Genomic DNA, 24,468 nt, shown 5'->3' on the forward strand with positions numbered 1-24,468 from the left:
GTTTTAATGTCTGTGCTTTCGTCATAGGAAAGTGTCATTTACTAAAGGTTAAAATATAATACAGTCGGTATTTGAGTCCAAAAAGATATGCCTATACCCATTTTATCAACAGCCTACGATAGGCTGTTGTCGCGTGATGTAGACTATTATCACATGTGATTTTGTGACGTAATATTGCCCATGTCATCTCAGGTTTTATTGTCAACTAATTTCCAGGTTTTATTGTCAACAAAATTACAAACGCAAAAAATATTCCATAGTGTTTCCGACGAGAATTCCAAATATATTAGTAATTTTTGGGGGAGCTCCGGGTCTCTAGATAACACCAGTATCTCCCAGTCCAGTCTCCGCCACCAAATCACGATTTCCAGAACTGGGCAATGACAACCCCTCAAGGTCCAAAGAGAAATTTTTGAATAATTTTCTGAATTTTTCCCTGTTAAACAATTTTAAATTTTACTGTGGTTCGATCCGAAACCTATACCTTGATATTTTGGGGACAAGATAAAATTTTAATATGATTTCCTATAGGTTTGAGACTAAGCTTTAGGTAACTGATTTGATTCCAAGAGGCAGTACCATACATATCACACCACATTAGGTTGTTATCACGTCATATTGTTTATCACGCCCGCTACAGGTTGTTATCATGTCATATTGACTATTACCATATGTGGTGTTGCGTAGTTATAATAAAGTAAACTAAACTAATTACATTATATACTCTGTAGTTTCCAATGGGGTACCCAGATGTTTTGACCAATTTTGACGAGTCCCAGTTCATATGGTAAGTCCCAGTTTCATACTAAGTTCATATGGAATTTTTTTAAATTTCCAGGCCTGATTTTTAGGCCTGATTCGATGTAGGCATCTTGCTCCACTTACAACTTTAATTGTCATTTTAATTACAACTTTAATAAGCGGATATTACAACTTTAATTCCGATTCCACAACATAGTAATTATTATTGTTGAAATATATTTAGAAAATTAAAAAAAGAGCACGAAACTTCTCAAAAATGACGTCAAACTGAAATAAAAGTGTTGTCAATGAAATTGTCATTGTCAAAAACGTGGGGGGGTGGGCAGAAGTCAAAATACTGTTTGTAGTAATCTTTGTTAGTTTTAAGTTCTACTTGATTATTCATTTTAGTTTCTACTCGTTTTAGGATATATTTATTCATTATATATAAGTATCAAATTATTCATTTATTTAAGCATCTATAAGTATTAATAAGTATCTATTTATTCATTTGTATAAGCATATATAAGTATCTACTTATTTATTTATATAAGGGTCTATAAGTATATATTATCTTTCAGTTTGAAGCGATATTTATTTTAGGTTCTGTTCACTTTGGGTTTCGTTAAGGCCCTGATTAAATGAACTTGAAAACATCGAGGTTCAATATTGAAGTTAGGGTAGCCTTCTGTCTCTCAATTCTCTAGAGACCGTCGATTGTCAAAAGCCCTTCAAATAGCACTTACTCATTGGCGGAAATAGCAGGTTAATTATACCAGCTTGTCAATCTGGCCTCTACGGCGATCTGAAACGATTCTTTCTGGCAAAAAACATGTAAGAATTTCCGGTAGTTGAAAATATTCTATGGGACTGTTCGAAAACAGGAAAATACATCGAAAAATGGTTCCAATCATCTTATAGGTTATTGTCTTCTGCTCATGATAGTACCGATTTTGCACTAAAAGCAATATCCTTCATAGAGTACACTTATGAAAAAGAGCTAGACATTTTCTAAGATTTCTAAACAATTAGAGGAAATAGAGCAAAATCCTAGCAAACATTTTGTAGCATCTTCAAGAAGCTACGGCCTGATATTATAAACGGTATCTTCTGCCAATGATTACTTGAGTACTTTTTAAATATAAATTTTCAATATTAACATGGGATTTTCGAGTTCCGCCAGTTCACTTAATCAGGCCTTAATTCATTGATAGTACTAACGGGCCCAATTTAGTTTCAACTATTATAGGACTTTTATATTTGCCCTTCTGAAGTTTTAATATGGTTCTTTACTTTTATATGAAGATCTTCTTGTTCGAAAAATATGTTAAAACTGATTTCTGTCTGAAGTTCCATTATTGGATAATACTATCAATACTTTTCGAGCTTTTCAGGTTTCTGTTTAAGAATCAAAATATCGGATTCTAGTTTAAATTTTTAAGTAGCATAAAATTATCTGAGCGTTCCTTTGATTGTGTTAAATAAAAAAAAAAAACAAGTTTTTTTTTAACTGAAAGTAAGGAGCGATATTAAAACTTAAAACGAACAGAAATTACTCCGTATATGAAAGGGGCTGTTCCCCCCTCAACGCCCCGCTCTTTACGCTAAAGTTTGGCTCTTTCTCTCAACTCTACTTTTTAAAACAATAAAAAACTTTAGCGTAAAGAGCGGGGCATTGAGGGGGGACAGCCCTTTTCATATACGGAGTAATTTCTGTTCGTTTTAAGTTTTAATATCGATCCTTATTTTCAGTTAAAAAAAAACTTTTTTTTATTTAATTTCTGAACGTTTTTGAATTAATACATGTTTTGATTTTGGCTCTCCGCACATGAATAATTAAAACAAAATTTGCATATTAATTTATTTTTATGGCTAAATGGCTTTTTCATAGTTTTGGTCGGACTATTTTGAGAAAAAAGGATCGGGGGAGTAGGCCTATTTACCCTCCAATTTTTCGGTTATTTAAAAAGGCAACTAGAACTTTTAACTTTTTTACGAACGTTTTTATTAGTAAAACAAGAGCTAAGAGCTCATATGGCACTTGTGACGAGGTCGGAAGAGCCGAGAGCTCATATGGTACGAGGTCGGAAGAGCCAAGAGCTCATTTGGACGAGGTCGGAAGAGCCAAGAGCCAAGAGCTCATTTGGCACTTGTGAGAAGGTCAGAACCTAAAGTTAAACTTTATAGCACAAGATCCTTCTAAATATCAAATTTCATTAAGATCTGGTCACCCTTTCGTAAGTTACAAATACCTCAATTTTCAAAATTACCTCCCCCCTCCCAATTCCACCAAAGAGAGCAGATCCGGTTCAGTTATGTCAGTCACGTATCTTAGACAGGTTTCTATTCTTCCCATCCAGTTTCATCCTGATCTCACCGCTTTAAGTATTTTCTAAGATTCCGGTCCCCCCAACTGCCCCCCCCCCAATTACGTTTGATCCGGTTGAGATTTAAAATAAGATATCAGAGTTACGAGGTCCTTCTAAATATGAAGTTTCATGAAGATCCGATCACTCCTTCGTAAGTTAAAAATACGTTATTTTTCTTATTTTTCAGAATTACCCCCCCCCCCCCCGCAATTGAGCGGATCCGTTCCAATTATGTAAATTACGTATGCAAGACTTTTGCTTATTTTTCCAACCAAGTTTCATCCCAATCCTTCCAATCTAAGGGTTTCCCATCATTTTAGGTCTCCCCACCCCAAACTTCCCCCAATGTCACCAGATCCGGTCAGGATTTAAAATAAGAGCTTTGAGCCACGATATCCTTCTAAAAATCAAATTTCATGGAGATCCAATCACCCATTCGTAAGTTAAAAATACCTCATTTTTTCTAATTTTTCAGAATTAACCCCCCCCCCAACTACCCAAAAGAGAGCGGATCCGTTCCGTTTATGTCAATCATCTATCTAGGACTTGTGTTTATTTTTCCCACCATGTTTCATCCCGATCCCTCCACTCTAAGTGTTTTCCAAGTTTTAGGTTTCCCCCTCCCAACTCCCCGCCCCCATCACCAGATCCGGTCGGGATTTAAAATAAGAGCTCTAAGACACGATATCCTTCTAAACATCAAATTTCATTGAGATCCGATCACCCGTTCGTAAGTTGAAAATACCTCATTTTTCTAATTTTTAAGACTTACTCCCCCCCTCTCAACTACCCCAAAGAGAGCAAATAAGTTCCGATTATTTCAATCATGTATCTGGGACTTGCGCTTATTTTTCCCATCAAGTTTCATCCCGATCCCTCTACTCTAAGTGTTTTCCAAGATTTTAGGTTTCCCCCCTCCAACTCCCCCCAATGTCATCAGACCCAGTCGGGATTTAAAATAAGAGCTCTGAGACACAATATCATTCCAAACATCAAATTTCATTAAGATCCAATCACCCGCTCATAAGTTAAAAATACTCCATTTTTTCTATTTTTCCGAATTAACCGACCCCTTCTCCCCCCCCCCCCCAGATGGTCAAATCGGGGAAAACGACTATTTCTAATTTAATCTGGTCCGGTCCCTGATACGCTTGCCAAATTTCATCGTCCTAGCTTACCTGGAAGTGCCTAAAGTAGCAAAACCGGGACTTTAGGTTTTCCCCCTCCAACTCCCCCCAATGTCATCAGATCCGGTCGGGATTAAAAATAAGAGCTCTAAGACACAATATCATTCCAAACATCAAATTTCATTAAGATCCAAATACCCGCTGATAAGTTAAAAATACTTCATTTTTTCTATTTTTTGCGAATTAACCGGGCCCCCACTCCCCCCCAGATGGTCAAATCGGGAAAACGACTATTTCTAATTTAATCTGGTCCGGTCCCTGATAGGCTTGCCAAATTTCATCGTCCTAGCTTACCTGGAAGTGCCTAAAGTAGCAAAACCGGGACCGACAGACCGACAGACAGACCGACAGACAGACCGACAGAATTGGCGACTGCTATATGTCACTTGGTTAATACCAAGTGCCATAAATATACGTAACTTAGGAATTAACTTACGTAACGAACTTCTAAATTCGTATGTTTTTATTACGTATATGAGAAGGTTCACCCTCTCGTTAATACCTTGCTCTTTACATAAGCTTTAATTTTGTCCTAATTCCTTAAGAATGACCCCTGAATCACAAAGGCCGTAGAATAAATAGTTAAAGTTAATAAAATAACTTTAGCGTAAAGAGCGAGGTATTAGGAGGAGGTGAATCCCTCATATGCGTAATAATTTCTGTTCGTTTTAAGTTTTAATGCTGCTCCTTACTTTCAGTTTTCGGAAAAGAAAAAAACTTCTTATATTTACTTTTTCATTCTTCTTTAAGAAAAATGCTAAAAAATCCTGCACCCCCTTCATGGAAATTTTCTTCCCTAATTACAAATTTCTCCATGGAAAGTTCTCCCCGCCCCCTCCACTCAATCCCTCCCCCATAACCAAAAAATCCCCCTGAAAGCGTCTGTACGCTTCTCAATAACCATTACTATATGTAAACACTGGTCAAAGTTTTATATCCTCGAGTCCTTCGGCTAAAGAGACCCCAATACAGAGGGAAAAATAGAACAAAGTATTAGTGTGCCCCGAAACAGGGCCCGAAAAGGGACAGAAGAGGGGCAAAACTTCTTTCCCTTGGCACTCAGTATGGAAGGGTGGTCATGAAAAACTGAAACATGAAAAATTCGACAGAAAATGAAAAATTTTAGTACCCTTTTTAAGGGTCAAAATGCGTTGAAGGGCAGCCAGCCTCTTGGAGGGTCAAACGGACCTAAAATTTTGACTTGGAGGAGGGGAAAGCGGTCTAAAAAAAAATGTTTTCTCCGGTCTACAGAAACGTCTTTGCACTACAAGTACCTACGGAGCCTTTAATCTATTTACACCTAGGTAGAAAGGTAAACTAAAGACAGTGAATGTTACCAGGGGATCAAAAACTATTGGCAATACACTGGGAACGGCTTTTAGGAATCAATTTGAAACTTCCAGAGGAATCTTGGGGGCAATGGATGTCAAGACTCGGGAATGGGCTAGAGGGGAAGCGTCAAAAGATTTTGATTTCTAAACTGTTAAAAAAAAGTTGACACTATGAGCTTAAGTTGGACCACAATCTATTTCCAATAAAGTAACAATGTAGGCCGAAAGAAACAATGTGCACCCAAGTTATCAAAATAGCGCATCTGCATTATCTCAGGAACAGTTCCTGGAATCGGAAAAGAAATTTCAGGGGGTGTGGCGGGAAAAGTGAACTTCGATAAAAACGAAGTTTCTGGTAATGCTTTTCCATCCCCCCCCCTCCAGGAAAATTTCTTGACAGCGTTCAGGGTGTCCACCTTTTGTGCCAGTAAGCATATGAATGTGATTTTTCTTATTCATAAAGAAAATATTTTTCTGAAATAAGAGAGGAACTATCGCCCCATAACATCCATATTCAGGCTTAATCCAAATGAAGGGACACTAGGAATAAATTTGTAAACCCCCTCCCAAACTTTGTCCAAAAATTATATGAAGGTTCCCAGAGAGTTAGAACATTTTGGGATAAAATTCACTTTTCGAGACATAAAGTACACCCCCACCTACACAATGCCCACTGGCCCTCCTCCATAATAGCTGATCCACAACTACAGCTCATTATACATAATGTTATCAAATCACAAGTGAACCAAATCAGTTAAATGGATCTTTAAAATGAATGGCTATGCTAATTGTTTATTTTGTAAAAATAAACTATGGGACTCTTTTCTCACTGTGCGGCATTACTGTCTCTGAAACTGGGAGGCTTAACAAATAGCTTTTAGATACTTTTGTATCAACTGGCTAATACAGAATTTTCATTCCGTAGCAATTTGGCCTCTTTGTGGCAAAAAAGTAGTTTAGTGTCATAAGACCGCAGAAAAACACTTTGCTGTGTCACAATCTTTTTGGTTACTTAAACAGTGAATTAGAACTTAATTTCCGTTCGTATGAGCCTATTTCCGAGAAAGAAAGAGAGAGAGACAAAAAAACAATACAGAGATAGAACATTATCGATAATCGGTATCGATTACCGATATCTTTTGATCGACAACATGCTGAGAGTTTCTGATTGCTTAAGATAGTATCTAACCGATCAATTTATGCCATGACAAGGTTTTCTTCAAACATTTAGTTTGACAGAAGAGTGACGATACCATAGGATATTCATAGAAGGCATCATAGAAGAGATCAATAAAAGATCGATCGATCAATATCTTTACCGATAAAGAGATTTTTTTTTTTTTTAATCGGGTAACCGTTTTACGATTCAAGGACCGACTGGGAAGCAGCCTTTCCATGAAATGTGCACTAATTTATTATTTTAAAGATGACTTTATCTCTCTACCCCTTATACGTACTTCTTTTTTAGTCAATTTTGATGGAAGAACAAACAGATCCAGTAGTACACGGCGAACAAGAGACAAATGAAGAAAAAAAATCTAAAAAGGCTTGGTATTCCCGCGCAAGATTTATTGGTGCCATAATGTTCAATACGGCGGCAATGATGGTGCCCGCTACATATTTAACACTCTCAAAAGCCTGGGTTGCACATATTAATACGACAGATGTTGCAATAACTGATTCGTACACTTATCTTGGTGTGATAGCCAAAGTATTGAACGAAGGTCTGCCAAGTGTAGGGTATCTTATCATTGGGGATGTGACAATATCCAAAGAAAAACGTTTCAATTTGATCCATAGCTTGGTGTGTTTTCAAGCACTTGCTGGACTTGTTATGAGTTCAATCTTTATTTTGGCGGCCTCATTTCTATCTAGTATCTTAATTCCGGGTGAAGTATCATCTAAAAGCATTCAATATATCCAAATTAGTAGCTGTTCAATTTTTTTTAATGTCGTAGACTGTACCATCGTTCTCGCATTCCGAACAGCAGACAGACCTGATATACCCATTATTATAAATATTACTAAAACACTGGTAAATATCATTTTAGATATAGTTCTGATATCAAAATTCAGAATAATTGACGTTACTACGGTGAATATTCAGGCGATAAGCCGACTAATATGTGATTGTTCAGGTGTTATAGCAGCCGTAATAGCATACAAGCAGGCGACATCCAAATATATAAAGAGTTTTTCATTAAGAAATCTCAAGCCTTTTCTAAAGCCAAGTATTTACACATTTTCAGAAACAATACTTCGTAATAGCATATACTTATGGCTTGTTTCAATCATTGTGAAAATGGAAAGAGATTTTGCTACAGCTTGGGGTGTCTTCAATACTATTCGATGGGGAATCGTAATGGTGCCAAACTTAGCTTTTTTCGAGGCGGCATCCACGTTTACAGGTATCTCAGCTTCTTTATATTTTTTCCATATGCATAAATTCACATATAGTACTTGAAAAGGGTAGGGTCAAACCTGAAGTACGCCATCCAACAACCAAAAGGGTAAAACCTCTGTAACTCTAAAAGGGCAATAGAGCAAAATATTAGAAAAGCGTGGCTTCCAATTAGAAAAGAAAAGCTTCCGTATCATAAAAGGAAAAATAATTCATTCAGGTTAGTGTTACTTGGCAGATAAATTAGGATCATTTGTCTCACTTAAATTTGAAACTATAGCTAAACTCTAACTGAATTACTACATATCTATATATATAAAAATAAGTTGTCTGTCTGTGTGTCTGTCTGTCAGTTGACGTCATGTTTCTGTGCCGACTGACGTCATGTTTTCGACTGACGAAATTACAGACCGGGACATCGGGACACAAATGACGACCGGGACACCGGCACATAGGGAATATAAATGACGACCGGGACACAAGGAATGTTCGATTAGCAATCACCATCAACAAAGCACCGGGACACAAATGACGACCGGGACACAGGGAGTATAAATGACGACCAGGACATAAGTAAAAAAAAATTAAAAACTAAAAAAAAGGTAAAAACTACAAAAAAACTAAAAAGAAAAAAAAACTAAAAACTAATAAAAAACTAAAAAAGCTAAAAAGCTAAAAAAAAACTAAAAAAGAAAATAAAATGAAAAAGGAAAAAAAAATGAAAAATAAAGGAGAAAAACAAAACTAAAAAAAAGAAAAAAAAACTAAAAAAAAGGTAAAAAACTAAAACCTAAAAAAAGACCAATTCAAAAACGAATGTATATACAGACCGGGACACAAATGACGACCGGGACACCGGGACATGACGACCGGGACACAGGGACACAACTACAACAGGGACGCCGGGGGGCTCAGGGGGATATATAAATGACGATGGCGACACAGGGAATCGTCGATTAGCAATCACCATCAACAAAGCTCAAGGGCAATCATTAGAATCATGAGGTATAGATCTGAATACGGATTGTTTTCCCATGGACCATTATATGTTGCATGTTCAAGAGTCGTTAAACCTGACATTCTATTTATATGCACAGACAATGGGACAGCAAAGAATGTTGTATATTCGCAAGTTTTACGTAGTTAAAAACATATATATATATATATATATATATATATATATATATATATATATATATATATATATATATATATATATATATATATATTCACAGGTGGGACATAGGGACACAACTACAATGGCGCGTAACTAATATGGCGCGTAACGACTTACGCGCGCGGGGGGCTTGGGGGGGGGGGGGCGCGAAGCGCCCCCACCAACTAGGTGTTGGGGTGGCGCGAAGCGCCACCTGAATACGGATTGTATATCTATATATATAAAAATAAGTTGTCTGTGTGTGTGTGTGTCGAGTGATGTCATGTTTGTGTGTCGACTGACGTCATGTTTGTCGATTGACGTCATTATAAGGATTGAGCTGTATGCGTCATGAAGTTGTTTGTCGGGGATATATAAATGACAATCGGGACACAGGGATTGTTCGAATAGAAATTACAAACCGGGAACAAATGACGACCGGGACACCGGGACACAGGGAATATAAATGACGACCGGGACACTCAAGGAGAAATTACAAACTGGGATACCAGGACACAAATGACGACCGGGACACTGGGAATATAAATGACGACTGGGACACAGGGACACATCATTAGAATAATGAGGTATAGATCTGAATACGGATTGTTTTTCCCATGGACAATTATATGTTGCATGTTCAAGAGTCAGTAAACCTGACAATCTATTTATATACACAGACAATGGGACAGCGAAGAATGTTGTATATTCGCATGTTTTACATATATATATATATATATATATATATATATATATATATATATATATATATATATATATATATATATATATATATCTATATTCACAGGTGGGGCACAGGGACACAACTACAATGGCGCGTAACTAATATGGTGCGTAACGACTTACGCGCGCGGGGGGCTTGGGGATGGCGCGAAGCGCCCCCACCAACAGGGTGTTGGGGTGGCGCGAAGCGTCACCCCAACAGCTAGTATATATATATATATATATATATATATATATATACTAGCTGTTGGGGTGGCGCTTCGCGCCACCCCAACACCTAGTTGGTGGGGGCGCTTCGCGCCCCCCCCAAGCCCCCCCGCGCGCGTAAGTCGTTACGCGCCATATTAGTTACGCGCCATTGTAGTTGTGTCCCTATGTCCCACCTGTGAATATAGATATATATATATATATATATATATATATATATATATATATATATATATATATATATATATATATATATATATATATGTTTTTAACTACGTAAAACTTGCGAATATACAACATTCTTTGCTGTCCCATTGTCTGTGCATATAAATAGATTGTCAGGTTTACCGACTCTTGAACATGCAACATATAATGGTCCATGGGAAAACAATCCGTATTCAGATCTATACCTCATGATTCTAATGATTGCCCTTGAGCTTTGTTGATGGTGATTGCTAATCGACCATTCCCTGAGTCGCCATCGTCATTTATATATCCCCCTGTGCACCCCGGCGTCCCCTTTGTAGTTATGTCCCTGTGTCCCGGTCGTCATTTATATTCCCTGTGTCCCGGTCGTCATTTGTGTCCCGGTGTTCCAGTCTGTGATTTCTCTTTGAGTGTCCCGGGCGTCATTTATATTCCTTGTGTCCCGGTGTCCCGGTCGTCATTTATATCCCCCTGTGCCCCCCGGCGTCCCCATTGTAGTTGTGTCCCTGTGTCCCGGTCGTCATTTATATTCCCTGTGTCCCGGTCGTCATTTGTATCCCGGTGTCCCGGTCTGTATATACATTCGTTTTTTAGTTTTGTTTTTCTCCTTCTGGTCGTCATTTATACTCCCTGTGTCCCGGTCGTCATTTGTGTCTCGGTGCTTTGTTGATTGCTAATTTATATTATATTTATATTTATATTTTTTATATTTATTAATATTTTTTTAGTTTTCTTTTTCTCTTATTTTTCAGTTTTTTCCTTTTTTTTAGTTTTTTCTTTTTTAGTTTTTAGTTTTTTTTTGTTTTTTACCTTTTTTTAGTTTTTTTAGTTTTTTAGCTTTTTTAGTTTTTTTATTAGTTTTTAGTTTTTTTTTTTTAGTTTTTGCCTTTTTTTAGTTTTTTCAGTTTTTTTTAGTTTTTAGTTTTTTACCTTTTTTTAGTTTTTTTTACTTTTTTAGCATTTTTAGTTTTTTTTCTTTTTAGTTTTTTTTTGTAGTTTTTACCTTTTTTAGTTTTTTTTCTTCTTTTGTATTAGTGTGAAATAATTCAGACGTCATATGCGGACAAACACGACGTCACTCGACAGACAGACAGACAGACATAACCCACAAACAACTTATTTTTATATATATTTATTCATATTTTTTTAGTTTTCTTTTTCTCTTTTATTTTTCAGTTTTTTCCTTTTTTTTAGTTTTTTTCTTTTTTAGTTTTTAGTTTTTTTTAGTTTTTTTTAGTTTTTTTAGTTTTTTAGCTTTTTTAGTTTTTTTATTAGTTTTTATTTTTTTTGTAGTTTTTGCCTTTTTTTATTTTTTTCAGTTTTTTTTAGTTATTAGATTTTTACCTTTTTTTAGTTTTTTTTAGTTTTTTAGCTTTTTTGGTTTTTTTTCTTTTTAGTTTTTTTTGTAGTTTTTACCTTTTTTAGTTTTTTTCTTCTTTTGTATTAGTGTGAAATAATTCAGACTTCATATGCGGACAAACACGACGTCACACCTGATCCACAGATCCACAGATCCACACACAGACAACTTATTTATATATATATAGATATATATATATATATATATATATATATATATATACTAGCTGTTGGGGTGGCGCTTCGCGCCACCCCAACACCTAGTTGGTGGGGCACTTCGCGCCCCCCCAAGCCCCCCCGCGCGCGTAAGTCGTTACGCGCCATATTAGTTATGCGCCATTGTAGTTGTGTCCCTGTGTCCCACCTGTGAATATAGATAGATTTATATATGTGTTTCAAACTACGCAAAAATTGCGAATAAACAACATTCTTGGCTTTCCCATTGTCTGTGCATATGCAAAGCCGTATGTACTAATAATGACGTCATATACAAACGCTCTTTTTACAAACAAACAAACATGCATCCACATAACTCGTTTTTATATAGATAGATACAATACAAATTAACTGCGTAAAACTTGCGAATAAACAACATTCTTCGCTGTCCAATTGTCGCTGCATATAAATACATTGTCAGGTTTACCGACCCTCGAACATGCAACGTACAATTGTCCATGGGAAAAACAATCAGGATTAAGATCTATACCACATTTTTCTAATGATTGACCTTGAGCTTTGTTAATGGTGATTGCAAATACTAATCGAATTGGGAATTGCAATCTTTTAAATTGAAAAAGCAGATCCGTTGGAATCATGGGAATGCGAGGAATAAGAACAGCCTCACCCTCATAAGGCCCTGTCAAGATTGTGGCCTCTATTAGGTTTTCCATTGTTTTTTTTTACGGCAAGTCGCGTGCCATTGCAAAGCTTTGGTGGGTTGATATTTCTTAAAAGTATTATTGGTACGCCTATTTTTAGTTGTAGCACGTGTGGTGGAAACCCTGAAGGATCTATGGAATTTAAAAATTCAGATGGATAATTAACCGCTTCATTTGGTTCCAAAACTGTGTCGACTGACTTGTAAAGGACTGCCTGGTCTCGAATCTTGTTCAAAACAATATTGTTGATTTCGTGGACGTCTATATTTTTGGGTGCGAGAATCGCTCTTTCACTTAGCCATTTATTATTTTTATAATTTTTTAGAATATTCGGAAATACTTTTTCAATCAATTCATTTTTGGACGTCACTAAATTACAGAAATCAGCAGGTAGTTGTATACGTCCTGAAATTGAGTCTACTGTTTGACCAGAGTCATCGTTTTGCAATCGGACACGCATATTTGTAGTTAATTTTAATATTTTTACGTGTGCCTATAAATTAGAATTTTTTAGGCAAGCATTCATTTCGTCTGCAGGAGTTAAACTACGTAAAAATTGCGAATATACAACATTCTTGGCTTTCCCATTGTCTCTGCATATACAAAGCCGTATGTACTAATAATGACATCATATGCAAACGCTCTTTTTACAAACAAACAAACATGCATACATACAACTCGTTTTTATATAGATAGATAGATAGATAGATAGATAAAATACAAATTAACTGCGTAAAACTTGCGAATATACAACATTCTTCGCTGTCCAATTGTCGCTGCATATAAATAGATTGTCAGGTTTACCGACCCTCGAACATGCAACGTACAATTGTCAATGGGAAAAACAATCAGTATTAAGATCTATACCACATTTTTCTAATGATTGACCTTGAGCTTTGTTAATGGTGATTGCAAATGCTAATCGAATTGGGAATTGCAATCTTTTAAATTGAAAAGGCAGATCCGTTGGAATCTTGGGAATGCGAGGAATAAGAACAGCCTCACCCTCAAAAGGCCCTGTCAAGATTGTGGCCTCTATTAGGTTTTCCATTGTTTTTTTTACGGCAGGTCGAGTGCCATAGCAAAGCTTTGGTGGGTTTATATTTCTTAAAAGTATTATTGGTAGGCCTATTTTTAGTTGTAGCACGTGTGGTGGAAACCCTGAGAATAATATCTCGAGGTAAAAACTGATCACCGACCATAACGATGGCCACTTCGTCGATAGTTGGAGCATTGTATCTACGCACATGTTGGCCAGGAGGCGTTTTGTCAGCGGAAATAACAATTTTATGCGTATAAGTAGGCATCAAATCGATGGCTGTTTTGAACAGACGCACTAAATTATTATTTTCGTGGAAAAGATGTTGTAATTGGGAAACGATTGTCCTTTCAATGTTGGGAGAAATTTCGCAACGTGCATTCAATTCAGAATTTCTATCACTGATGAAGTACAATTGGAAAAATTTATGATTCTCGCCTGAGAATGGTAGAAGAGACCCTGCTCTATGATAAATTTGCCCTTTTACTTTGAAAGTAGACATAAATTGATCTGGATTTTCAATTTGGGCTCCAAACGACGTCATTTGGAAACATGAGTTGTATTTTCTGATTCATTTATATTCCTTATGTCCCGGTCGTCATTTATATCCCCCTGTTTTATATCCCGCTTATTTATCAGTTTTTTCCTTTTTTTAGTTTTTTTTTTTACTTTTTTAGTTCTTTTAGTTTTTACGTTTTTTAGTTTTTTTTAGTTTTTTAGATGATTTTTTTTTTTAGTTTTTTACCTTTTTTTCTTTTTAGTTTTTATTGGTTTTTACCTTTTTTTAGCTTTTTATCTTTTTTATTTTTTTTTATTTTTATTTTTAATTTTATTAGTATTCTTTTTCTCTTCTATTTTTCATTTTTCCTTTTTTTTAGTTTTTTTTAGTTTTTAGTTTTTTAAGTTTTTTCCTTTTTTTAGTTTCTTTAGTTTTTTTAGTTTTTCGGCTTTTTTATTTTTTTATTAGTTTTTAGTTTTTTTTTGTAGTTTTTGCCTTTTTTTAGTTTTTTCAGTTTTTTTTTAGTTTTTAGTTTTTTACCTTTTTTAGCCTAACCAGGATTTGAACCTGGGACCTTCATTCTCCGTTCTGACACCCTCTCTCACCGAGTGACTACTCCAGCATGTTCATTTTGGTGTTTTAAATGGTATATTATTAACCAAATTAATGTGTTTTACAATATACTAAGCATCGTCATAACTAAAATGACGGCAACTAATTTCATGACGTCAGCCGAAACATGACGTCACCTGATCCACAGATCCACAGACCCACAGACAGACAACTTATTTTTATATATATAGATATATATATATATATATATATATATATATATATATATATATATATATATATATATATATATATATATACTAGTTGGTGGGGGCGCTTCGCCACCCCCCCCCAAGCCCCCCCCGCGCGCGCGTAAGTCGTTACGCGCCATATTAGTTACGCGCCATTGTAGTTGTGTCCCTGTGTACCACCTATGAATATAGATAGATTTATATATGTGTTTTGAACTACGTAAAACTTGCGAATATACAACATGCTTGGCTTTCCCATTGTCTGTGCATATACAAAGCCTTATGTACTAATAATGACGTCATATGCAAACGCTCTTTTTACAAACAAACAAACATGCATACACACAACTCGTTTTTATATAGATAGATAGATAGATAGATACAATACAAATTAACTGCGTGAAACTTGCGAATATACAACATTCTTCGCTGTCCAATTGTCGCTGCATATAAATAGATTGTCAGGTTTACCGACCCTCGAACATGCAACGTACAATTGTCCATGGAAAAACAATCAGTATTAAGATCTTTACCACATTTTTCTAATGATTGACAGTGAGCTTTGTTAATGGTGATTGCAAATACTAATCGAATTGGGAATTGCAATCTTTTAAATTGAAAAGGCAGATCCGTTGGAATCATGGGAATGCGAGGAATAAGAACAGCCTCACCCTCAAAAGGCCCTGTCAAGATTGTGGCCTCTATTACGTTTTCCATTGTTTTTTTTACGGCAAGTCGCGTACCATTGCAAAGCTTTGGTGGGTTGATATTTCTCCACGTGTAATACGAAGGCACTTCAGTATACAGCAGTTTTTTTGCAAAAGAATCATTCTTGCAAAGCGAAAAGAAAGCAGTTAACTTTGTATCCGGTGGATTCAGGGCTCTTTGTTGCACGTTGGTTTCCGAGAAATAAACACGTTGACAATTCTGTAAATGTACCGCTAAGTGAACAACAGCTGGACTACGTTCATGTATCAGAAATGAAAGAATTCGCCAAACAGCTTCATTACTGCTTATGCTTATGTATCTTCCAGCCTGATATTGTACGATTTCGTCGATATCTTTGATTTCGGACTGCAAGTCAAAAACTGCCATGTCACTGCCTTTGTTGACGTATTTACATATGTATTTGATCGCCTTTACGGAGTTACAGTATTCAACGTTCATGTGTGCATTAAATGTTTTTGATAATAATGGGGAATATGGAACAACCCACTGGTTATCTACTTCGATGGTGGTACCGTTACGCTTCTTTATTATTGCTGTTTTACCGCCATCTTCAGTAGATTTTCTTCTATATTGTGGGTAACCATCATTGCCAGTAATTGTGTTGGATACTAAAAGTCGAGGATACTGCTTTGTGCACCTTCCTTTGGCCATGCATGGTGAATTTTCGTTCAGTGCACCACAAGGTCCATGTATCATATTTTTAACAACAATATCATATAACCCCTTATCGACATTTTCATCAGGTATTTCAGCGGAAATCACATCATCAATTTCGTTCGAAGTAATTTTATTATGTAGCCAGATTAGTATATGTGCGTGTGGCAAACCCCGTTTTTGCCATTCCACTGAGTACATCCAGCATCGCACTGACCCAAACACTTCAAGTTTTACTATGTAGTTTATCAGTGATTTCAACTTTTGCCGGAAGACACGGGCCGTAATGTCATGTCTATGAACCGCCGATTGTCCTTGAAGTAAAAGCTGCTGTATCTCGTCCCAAGATTGATTACATGTAAATGTAATAAATAAATCTGGACGACCATAGAGACGAACATACGCAATAGCATCTTGAGCATATTCATGCATATGACGGGGACTGCCAGCATATGACGAAGGTAAAATCGTTAATCTTCCAACGTTTTTGGTATTACCGTCATTTACAACTGCATCTCGCAAATGAATGTATTGTTCAGAGCGGAGCTTGGTCTGATTCAGGCGGATATATAGCAAACGTTCTGATTCAATTTTAGCATACATATCAACGACATATTGGTGAAACAATTGACGGCATTTTAAAATATAATTGACTTCATCCTGCCGAATCATTAGTCTATAGGAATAATAATGCATTGCACTGCATTTCTTATTCATTTCTTTGTTAGTGGCTGGATTCATCAATTTAATATTAAAGTGATAGCCGTCGGCTCCATCCCAAAAAATGATAGGATATTGTAGGGCATCGTAGCATCGATGAGTTTCAGCAATTCTTAACAACTGAGCGTTTCGCTTATGAAGAATAATATCTCGAGGTAAAAACTGATCACCGACCATAACGATTGCCACTTCGTCGATAGTTGGAGCATTGTATCTACGCACATGTTGGCCAGGAGGCGTTTTGTCAGCGGAAATAACAATTTTATGCGTATCAGTAGGCATCAAATCGATGGCTGTTTTGAACAGACGCACTAAATTATTATTTTCGTGGAAAAGATGTTGCAATTGGGAAACGATTGTCCTTTCAACGTTGGGAGAAATTTTGCAACGTGCATTCAATTCAGAATTTCTATCACTGATGAAATACAATTGTAAAAATTTATGATTCTCGCCTGAGAATGGTAGAAAGGACCCTGCTCTATGATAAATTTACCCTTTTACTTTGAAAGTAGACATAAATTGATCTGGATTTTCGATTTGGGCTCCAAACGACGTCATTTGGAAACACGAGTTATATTTTCTGATCTGTCATAAAAAAAAAACGCTTAGTTTCTGACGTAGTTCCAGTAAGGAAAGTCTTCAATGGCTCTGGTGGTGCAGCCAATAGAGGAAGTTTAACTTTTCCTGAGGCGCAACACATTCCCATTGTTTCACCATTGAATTTCAAGGCCTTGCAATAGGGACAAATTTTAGACATAGTCCCGATTTGAACACATCTACTCAAGCTATAATCATCGACTGGGCTGTACTTGATTTCCAGGCGATAACTTTCAGGTTGCTCTGATTCCTCGGCACGCTTTCTTTTCTTTTTTTCTCTATCAGCAGCGTTGCTCTGGTAGTTCCTCGGCACGCCTTCTTTTTCCACTGTCTCTTTTAGCAGCAAGTCTGGTTTCGCGTTGCTCTGGTAGTTCCTCGGCACGCCTTCTTTTTTCACTTTCGCTTTTAGCAGCAAGTCTGGTTTCATGTTTCTCTGGTAGGTCCTCGGCACGCCTTCTTTTTTCACTTTCTCTTTTAGCAGCAAGTCTGGTTTCGCGTGGCTCTGGTAGTTCCTCGGCACGCCTTCTTTTTTCACTTTCTCTTTTAGCACCAAGTCCGGTTTCGCGTTGCTCTGGTAGTTCCTCTTCCTCGGCACGCTTTCTTTTCTTACTTTCTCAATCAGCAGCAAGTTTTTTGGCATAGACTCTTTGAGCATCTTCCTCGGCTGTTGCCATTGTAAGTTCATCAGTCATTTTACAGTTAAACATTAATAGATTTCTCCGTGAACGAATGTCTTAAATACCTTTACTGACGTCACCGTCATAACAAACATGACGACAACTGACTACCTTTAATGACGTCATCGTCATAACAAACATGACGACAACTAACTTCATGACGTCAGTCAACACACAAACATGACGTCACTCGACACACACACACACACACACACACACAGACAACTTATTTATATATATATAAATATATATAGATTTCTTTATGTATTTTTTTTCTCAAAAAGGGCTCCATATTTTTTGGGGGAAATTAGTATCTTGGGATGTGCTCGCATAAAAAACGGTCTAGATAGGTCAGAATTCTGAGAAAATTGGTTCAGAGCGTTAATTTAGGAAAAATTACCTTCAATAAACAAATATCTTTGAACAGATTTCAATATGAAAAAACGTTAAAATGTGAAAAGAGCTAACAACTGGTAATTGCAAAAAATGTTTGTAAAAATATCACTTTTAGGAACTGGACTTGCTTTAATAAGCAAATATCTTTGAAAAGATACAGTATGAAAAGACTTTAAATTGCGATAAAGAGCAAAATACTGATAATTGCAAAAATATCTGTATATGTATATCTATATATTTTAACAAAGGATTAGAACAATTCAAAAACCTTAAAAAAGAAAACCAAAAGGTTGAAGCTTGGTAGAAATCGTTTCTAGAAATACATCATTACCAAATTTCTTTTCTTATAAGTTATAAGTCTTTTTAAGACATTAAAAAAAGTTGAAAATTTTTTTAACCTCAGTTCAAAATCGCTAAAGCTATTAAGTAAACTGCAAAAATATTTACAGTACCTAAGTAATAATTTTAATATTTTCATTCAAACTAGAAAAAGGCCTGAAAATTTAAAAATTAGTTGTTTTTTTTAGATAAAATCAATTTGCTAAGTGATTAAACTTACAGGTCTGAACACAACCAGTTATATAATGTCAGTAGCAAGGCCAAATTTTTATAAAATTTTTAAGTTCAGTTCAGAATCGCAATCGTTAAAGAATCGTTACATAATGTAAACTGCAAAAAATATTTCCGGTGCATGGGCAAAAATTTCTATGTTTTAAATCAAACTAGAAAAATACCTGAAAATTTTAAAATTTGTTTTTAGTTTGTTTTGTTTTTTGTTTAGACAAAATGCACTCACTACGTGACTAAGCTTACAGGTTTGAACGCAACTAGTTATATAATGTAAGTAGCAAGGCCGATGTTTTGACAAGGGAATACAACAATTCAAAAACCTTAAAAAACAAAAACCAGATGTTTCAAGCTTAGTACATATGGTTTTTAGAAACCAGATTAGCTTCAATGATCAAATATTTATGAAAAGACTGAAACATAAAAAGACATTAAATAGCGAGAGCAAAAAACTGGTTATAGCAAAAACATTTGTGTATTTTTTAGAAAGAGATTACAACAATTAAAAACCTTAAAAAACGAACCTTTTTGAACACAACCAGTTATAAGATGTCAGTAGGAAGGCCCAGAAAACTAAAATGTGCAATTATTACAAATGATGATTCTTTATTTTAACAAGGGATTACAACAATTCAAAAACCTTAAAAAAGAAAACCGACAGCTTGAAGCTTAGTATATATCGTTGTTAGAAATCGGATTAACTTCAATGATCAAGTATCTTTGAACAGGCAACAGTATGAAAAGACATTAAATTACATAAAGATAAAAAAATTGGTAATTGCAAAAATATTTGTATATATTTTAACAAGGGATTACAACAATTCAAAAACCTTAAAAACTTTTATAGTTTTCATAATGGTTAGGCTAAGAAACTCTTACTTTGAGAAAATTGTTTTCTCGGCTGACTCAACAGAAACGACAATAAATTAAATTATTTTTCACAGGACACAGATGGTCCCTCTTCAAAAAGAAAGCGAAGGAAAACGTTAGGTGGAAAAACATTATAAATGTCACGATGTACTCAATACAATCTACGATACTGACGCTTATTATGGAGACAATGACTGTGATACTTATGTCAGTGTGGTTAATTGAACCATTTGCTCTTTTTCTGAGCGAAGATGAAAATGTAGTATACCTGGTGAAAGAAATGTGGTCTTCCCTCTGTTGGAGTTACTTACTCACTTTACTAGGAATGCAGTTGAGTGCTATTCTGATAGCAACATGGCCTGCGTGGTTTTTCATAAGAACAATAGGCAGTAGTGTATTATGGACACTGCCGTGGACAATTGCACTGAGCTTGAGAGAGTCCAAAGATGAAATGGACTGGTATTTCTTTGGTTATGTTATTGGAGGCGGACTAATTACATCTTTTGTTGTAACAGTTGCCAGCGTTTGTGGTTGGATGTTTATAATTAAAAACCGACATTTTACTGATCCTAGATATACATAAAAAATCAGAATTAAATTATCGAAAAAAAAATACTTCCCATTAGAAGGTTGAAATTCCCAAAAAATATTAGAGGGGAAAACAACTTTCGATAATAAAAGCGTGAAAACGCAATAAGATAGATAGAAGAGAGATATTTAATACTTCATATCCACAAGTGTCATTGCTACACAAATGAGTGAAAGAAAAAACACACACACACACACATTCGCGGTTATTTCCAGCACTCAACTCCTTCACTCCCCTCCAAAATCTTTCCCTGTTTGTCATTCCCTATTTAATATATTTTCCTACCATTTTGGTTGTCCGTACGTCGAAAAATAATAATTTCAAAGTTCTGTAAATTGGGACAAAAGGCCATAAAATTAAGCACATCCTCGCCAATTTCTCCACACATGGGGCTGGAGTAAGAACCATTGATCTCCCTCACCTCTCCTAAATACTTTGTTCTTTCTCCAGGTGCTAGAAAATTACCCCTCCCTGACATATACCACCTAATTTCCTCGCTATTAAAAACAACTTTAAAATAAATATCCTATCCCAAGTACTCCTACCATTGACGGTAAAATTCCACATATGTCCCAAAAAAAAGAAGAAAAAAAAAAAGCGGAATTTGAAATGCGGAAGCAAAGACTGCCAAGGATAACCTACCATAAGCAAAGTTTTAAAAGGATCCTAGGATCTAAGGATACCACAAAATTGGGAAACTAAGCAGGGCGCTAAACAGCCCTTCGCAAAGTTGCCCAAAATATGTTTAAACCATTTAGAGCATATTTTTCCGTATCGTAATTAATAGATTGTAAATCCTTTAAAACTATCTGAAAAACTTAAATTTCAAAACTAACATTTTAATTTGGGGGAGGGGCCAGAGCCGACACCCTCCTTTATATATATATATATATATATATATATATATATATATATATATATATATATATATATATATATATATATATATATATATATATATATATATATATACCTAGTTGGTGGGGGCGCTTCGCCCCCCCCCCCAGCCCCCCGCGCCCGTAAGTCGTTACGCGCCATATTAGTTACGCGCCATTGTAGTTGTGTCCCTGTGTCCCAGCTGTGAATAGATATATATATATATATATATATATATATATATATATATATATATATATATATATATATATATATATATATATATATATATATATATATATATATATATATATATATATATATATATATATATATATATATATATATATATATATATATATATATATATATATATATATATATATATATATATATATATATATATATATATATATATATATATATATATATATATATATATATATATATATATATATATATATATATATATATATATATATATATATATATATATATATATATATATATATATATATATATATATATATATATATATATATATATATATATATATATATATATATATATATATGTTTTTAACTACGTAAAACTTGCGAATACACAACATTCTTCGCTGTCCCATTGTCTGTGCATATAAATAGATTGCCAGGTTTACTGACTCTTGAACATGCAACATATAATTGTTCATGGGATAAACAATCCGTATTCAGATCTATACCTCATTATTCTAATGATTGCCCTTGAGCTTTGTTGATGGTGATTGCTAATCGAACATTTCCTGTGTCCCGGTCATCATTTATATGTCCCGGTCGTGATTTGTGTCCCGGTGTCCCAATCTGTAAACATGACGTCACTCGACACACACACACAATCCAGAAACGGTATTGTGATATAACAGCGTCCCGGTATCTCTCTCTCTCTGTCTCTCTCTCTCTCTCTCTCTCTCTGTATTCTAGGATTAAGGAAGCATGGGGGAGTAACTTTACTTTAAGGCAAGCCTAACAAGGAGGAACTAAAGTTGAAAATATTAGCAAGGGGAATTTTTGACCACTTGGTGACAAAAGAAAGTATTTGGGAAGGGTGAAGTCGAAGATAGGTTCTCACTTTTGCCCGATAAGGAATTAAAGAGGCTAAAGGAGGAAATTTTTCAGGACGGTATACAAGAGAGGAATGGTTGGACATTATATTAAGTGATAGAAGTTTTATGGAGATTAAGAGATAGGGAAAGCTTGTCGGTACAGGTATAACATGGAAAATTATAGGAAAGCATGGTCCAATTTTGCATTAAGCCTGGTCCATAAAGGTTTTTCTGTAAATAAATATCATATTATATCATGTCATATAATCCGATAGGATTAAAGAAAAGAAGTAAAAAATAAAACCAAATATAGAAACCTCTTTTTAAATTTTCGAAGCACAGACCCTCTGAGACAGCTGAAATCAACTGTTTTCGATCCGTAAATTAAGACTAAATTCTGGACTGAACCCGGTAAAAGTTGCCAGGCCCAAATGACAAAGTGACTTTGGCAGGTCAATTAAGGCTGGCATATCTATTGTTGTCTCTTATTATCTTCTTTCATTTTGTGTGTCTTGTCAACATTTCTACAAGAGCTAGATGTAGCAAGTTTCGTCTCTTTTTTGTGTATGTTTTTGATTGTCATATTTGTTTCCAATATTGATTTTTTTTTTTTTCTCTTCTACCCTGTTTCTGATATTGTGTTACTAAAAGTGGATAATAAAACTTTCATAACTATTTTTACAGTTCAGTCATGAGATCGTGAATACACCTACTCCTAGAAACTCTTCGAGCATCAAACCGTTTTATGACAACACAACTGCGCACGCTCCTCCCCTCTAATTTATTCAAAGCTTCGCTCTTTGCCCACTCCCATAAAGCTCCAATTTTCTTCAAATCATTTCTTATGGCCTCTTCCCGGCCAATGAGATGGCCTGCCATTTGTTTGGCCCCAGATGAATGGCCAAAAAGAGTAACCAAGAGTACTATATTCCATAAAAATTATATAGCCAAAAAAAGTAATGATTGTGTTAATGTTGAAGGCAAAAAAAGAAAAAAATATGAAGACCCTTTTTGCTTATATGACAATTGCACTGGAAACTTGATGTTTTAATTGTGTATTTAGAAGAAACATCTTAGAAGCCGAAAGGAGACTATTATGGATTCCAGGTGATGTTTTTCAAAAGAAGACGAAACAATCTCGGGCGAGCTGCTATCCTTCATGAAAGATTGTGAATGCGCTAAAATAAACTGAGGCAACGACAAAAAAGTATGACATCAAATTAAAGTCTCTTCCATGAGATACAACGATGCCAAGACACTGTTAAGTAAAATTATATTCAGGAACTTAAGCGAACTTAATCCCCACTAAATTCAAACTTGGGCTGAAAGGAAGAACATTCAATTGTTATTTCTTATAAGCCACAAGTATTTTGTTTGATCCTACTAAATAATAGAAATCATCTGCTTTTGGATCTATTGAAAAATGCTTTTAATTCTGTTTTCAAGATTTACTAGCAAATGACAGGAAATACTTCTGCCGTTAATAGTAAGGTCGCATGGAAAATTAGGTCCCATCAACTTTAGTTTTATTGATTGAAATAGTTTGCATTTATTGTTTGCAACCGCATCAAGACACGGTTCTGCCGAGCATATCTCATCCCGTGGTAGCTCGTGCTCCCAGACTATGTTCTGTATTACTAGTAAGGCTTCTGGTCAAACTTCTTACAGCGTTAAGGATCCGTCCAATCTGGATAGCGTAAAGAAGAATTTATAATACACCTACCAGGGATCTCTATTACAGAGTACCGAGACGTAAGATTCGACTCATGAAACACTAATACTAATTTGCTT

At 35.4% G+C, this 24,468-nt stretch overlaps 1 protein-coding gene across 1 annotated transcript; it reads left to right on the forward strand.

Annotated features, from left to right (window-relative positions):
* On the forward strand, positions 1-21,555 carry LOC136025306 (uncharacterized). Its single transcript, XM_065701206.1, has 3 exons — positions 1-47; positions 7,097-8,036; positions 20,206-21,555. Exons 2-3 carry the CDS (start codon positions 7,106-7,108, stop codon positions 20,712-20,714), a joined length of 1,440 nt encoding a protein of 479 aa, XP_065557278.1. The 5' UTR covers positions 1-47; positions 7,097-7,105; the 3' UTR covers positions 20,715-21,555.
* Positions 21,556-24,468: the final 2,913 nt, after the last annotated feature.

Source organism: Artemia franciscana, chromosome 3, assembly GCF_032884065.1.
Source record: "Artemia franciscana chromosome 3, ASM3288406v1, whole genome shotgun sequence".
Taxonomy (NCBI): Eukaryota; Metazoa; Arthropoda; class Branchiopoda; order Anostraca; family Artemiidae; genus Artemia; species Artemia franciscana.

Bases quoted from the DNA above. Each gene is read 5' to 3' on its own strand.
- LOC136025306 (XM_065701206.1), top strand. From the start codon at position 7,106: ATGGAAGAACAAACAGATCCAGTAGTACACGGCGAACAAGAGACAAAT. The intron at 8,037-20,205 runs GTATCTCAGCTT...TATTTTTCACAG, and splicing joins GGCGGCATCCACGTTTACAG to GACACAGATGGTCCCTCTTC.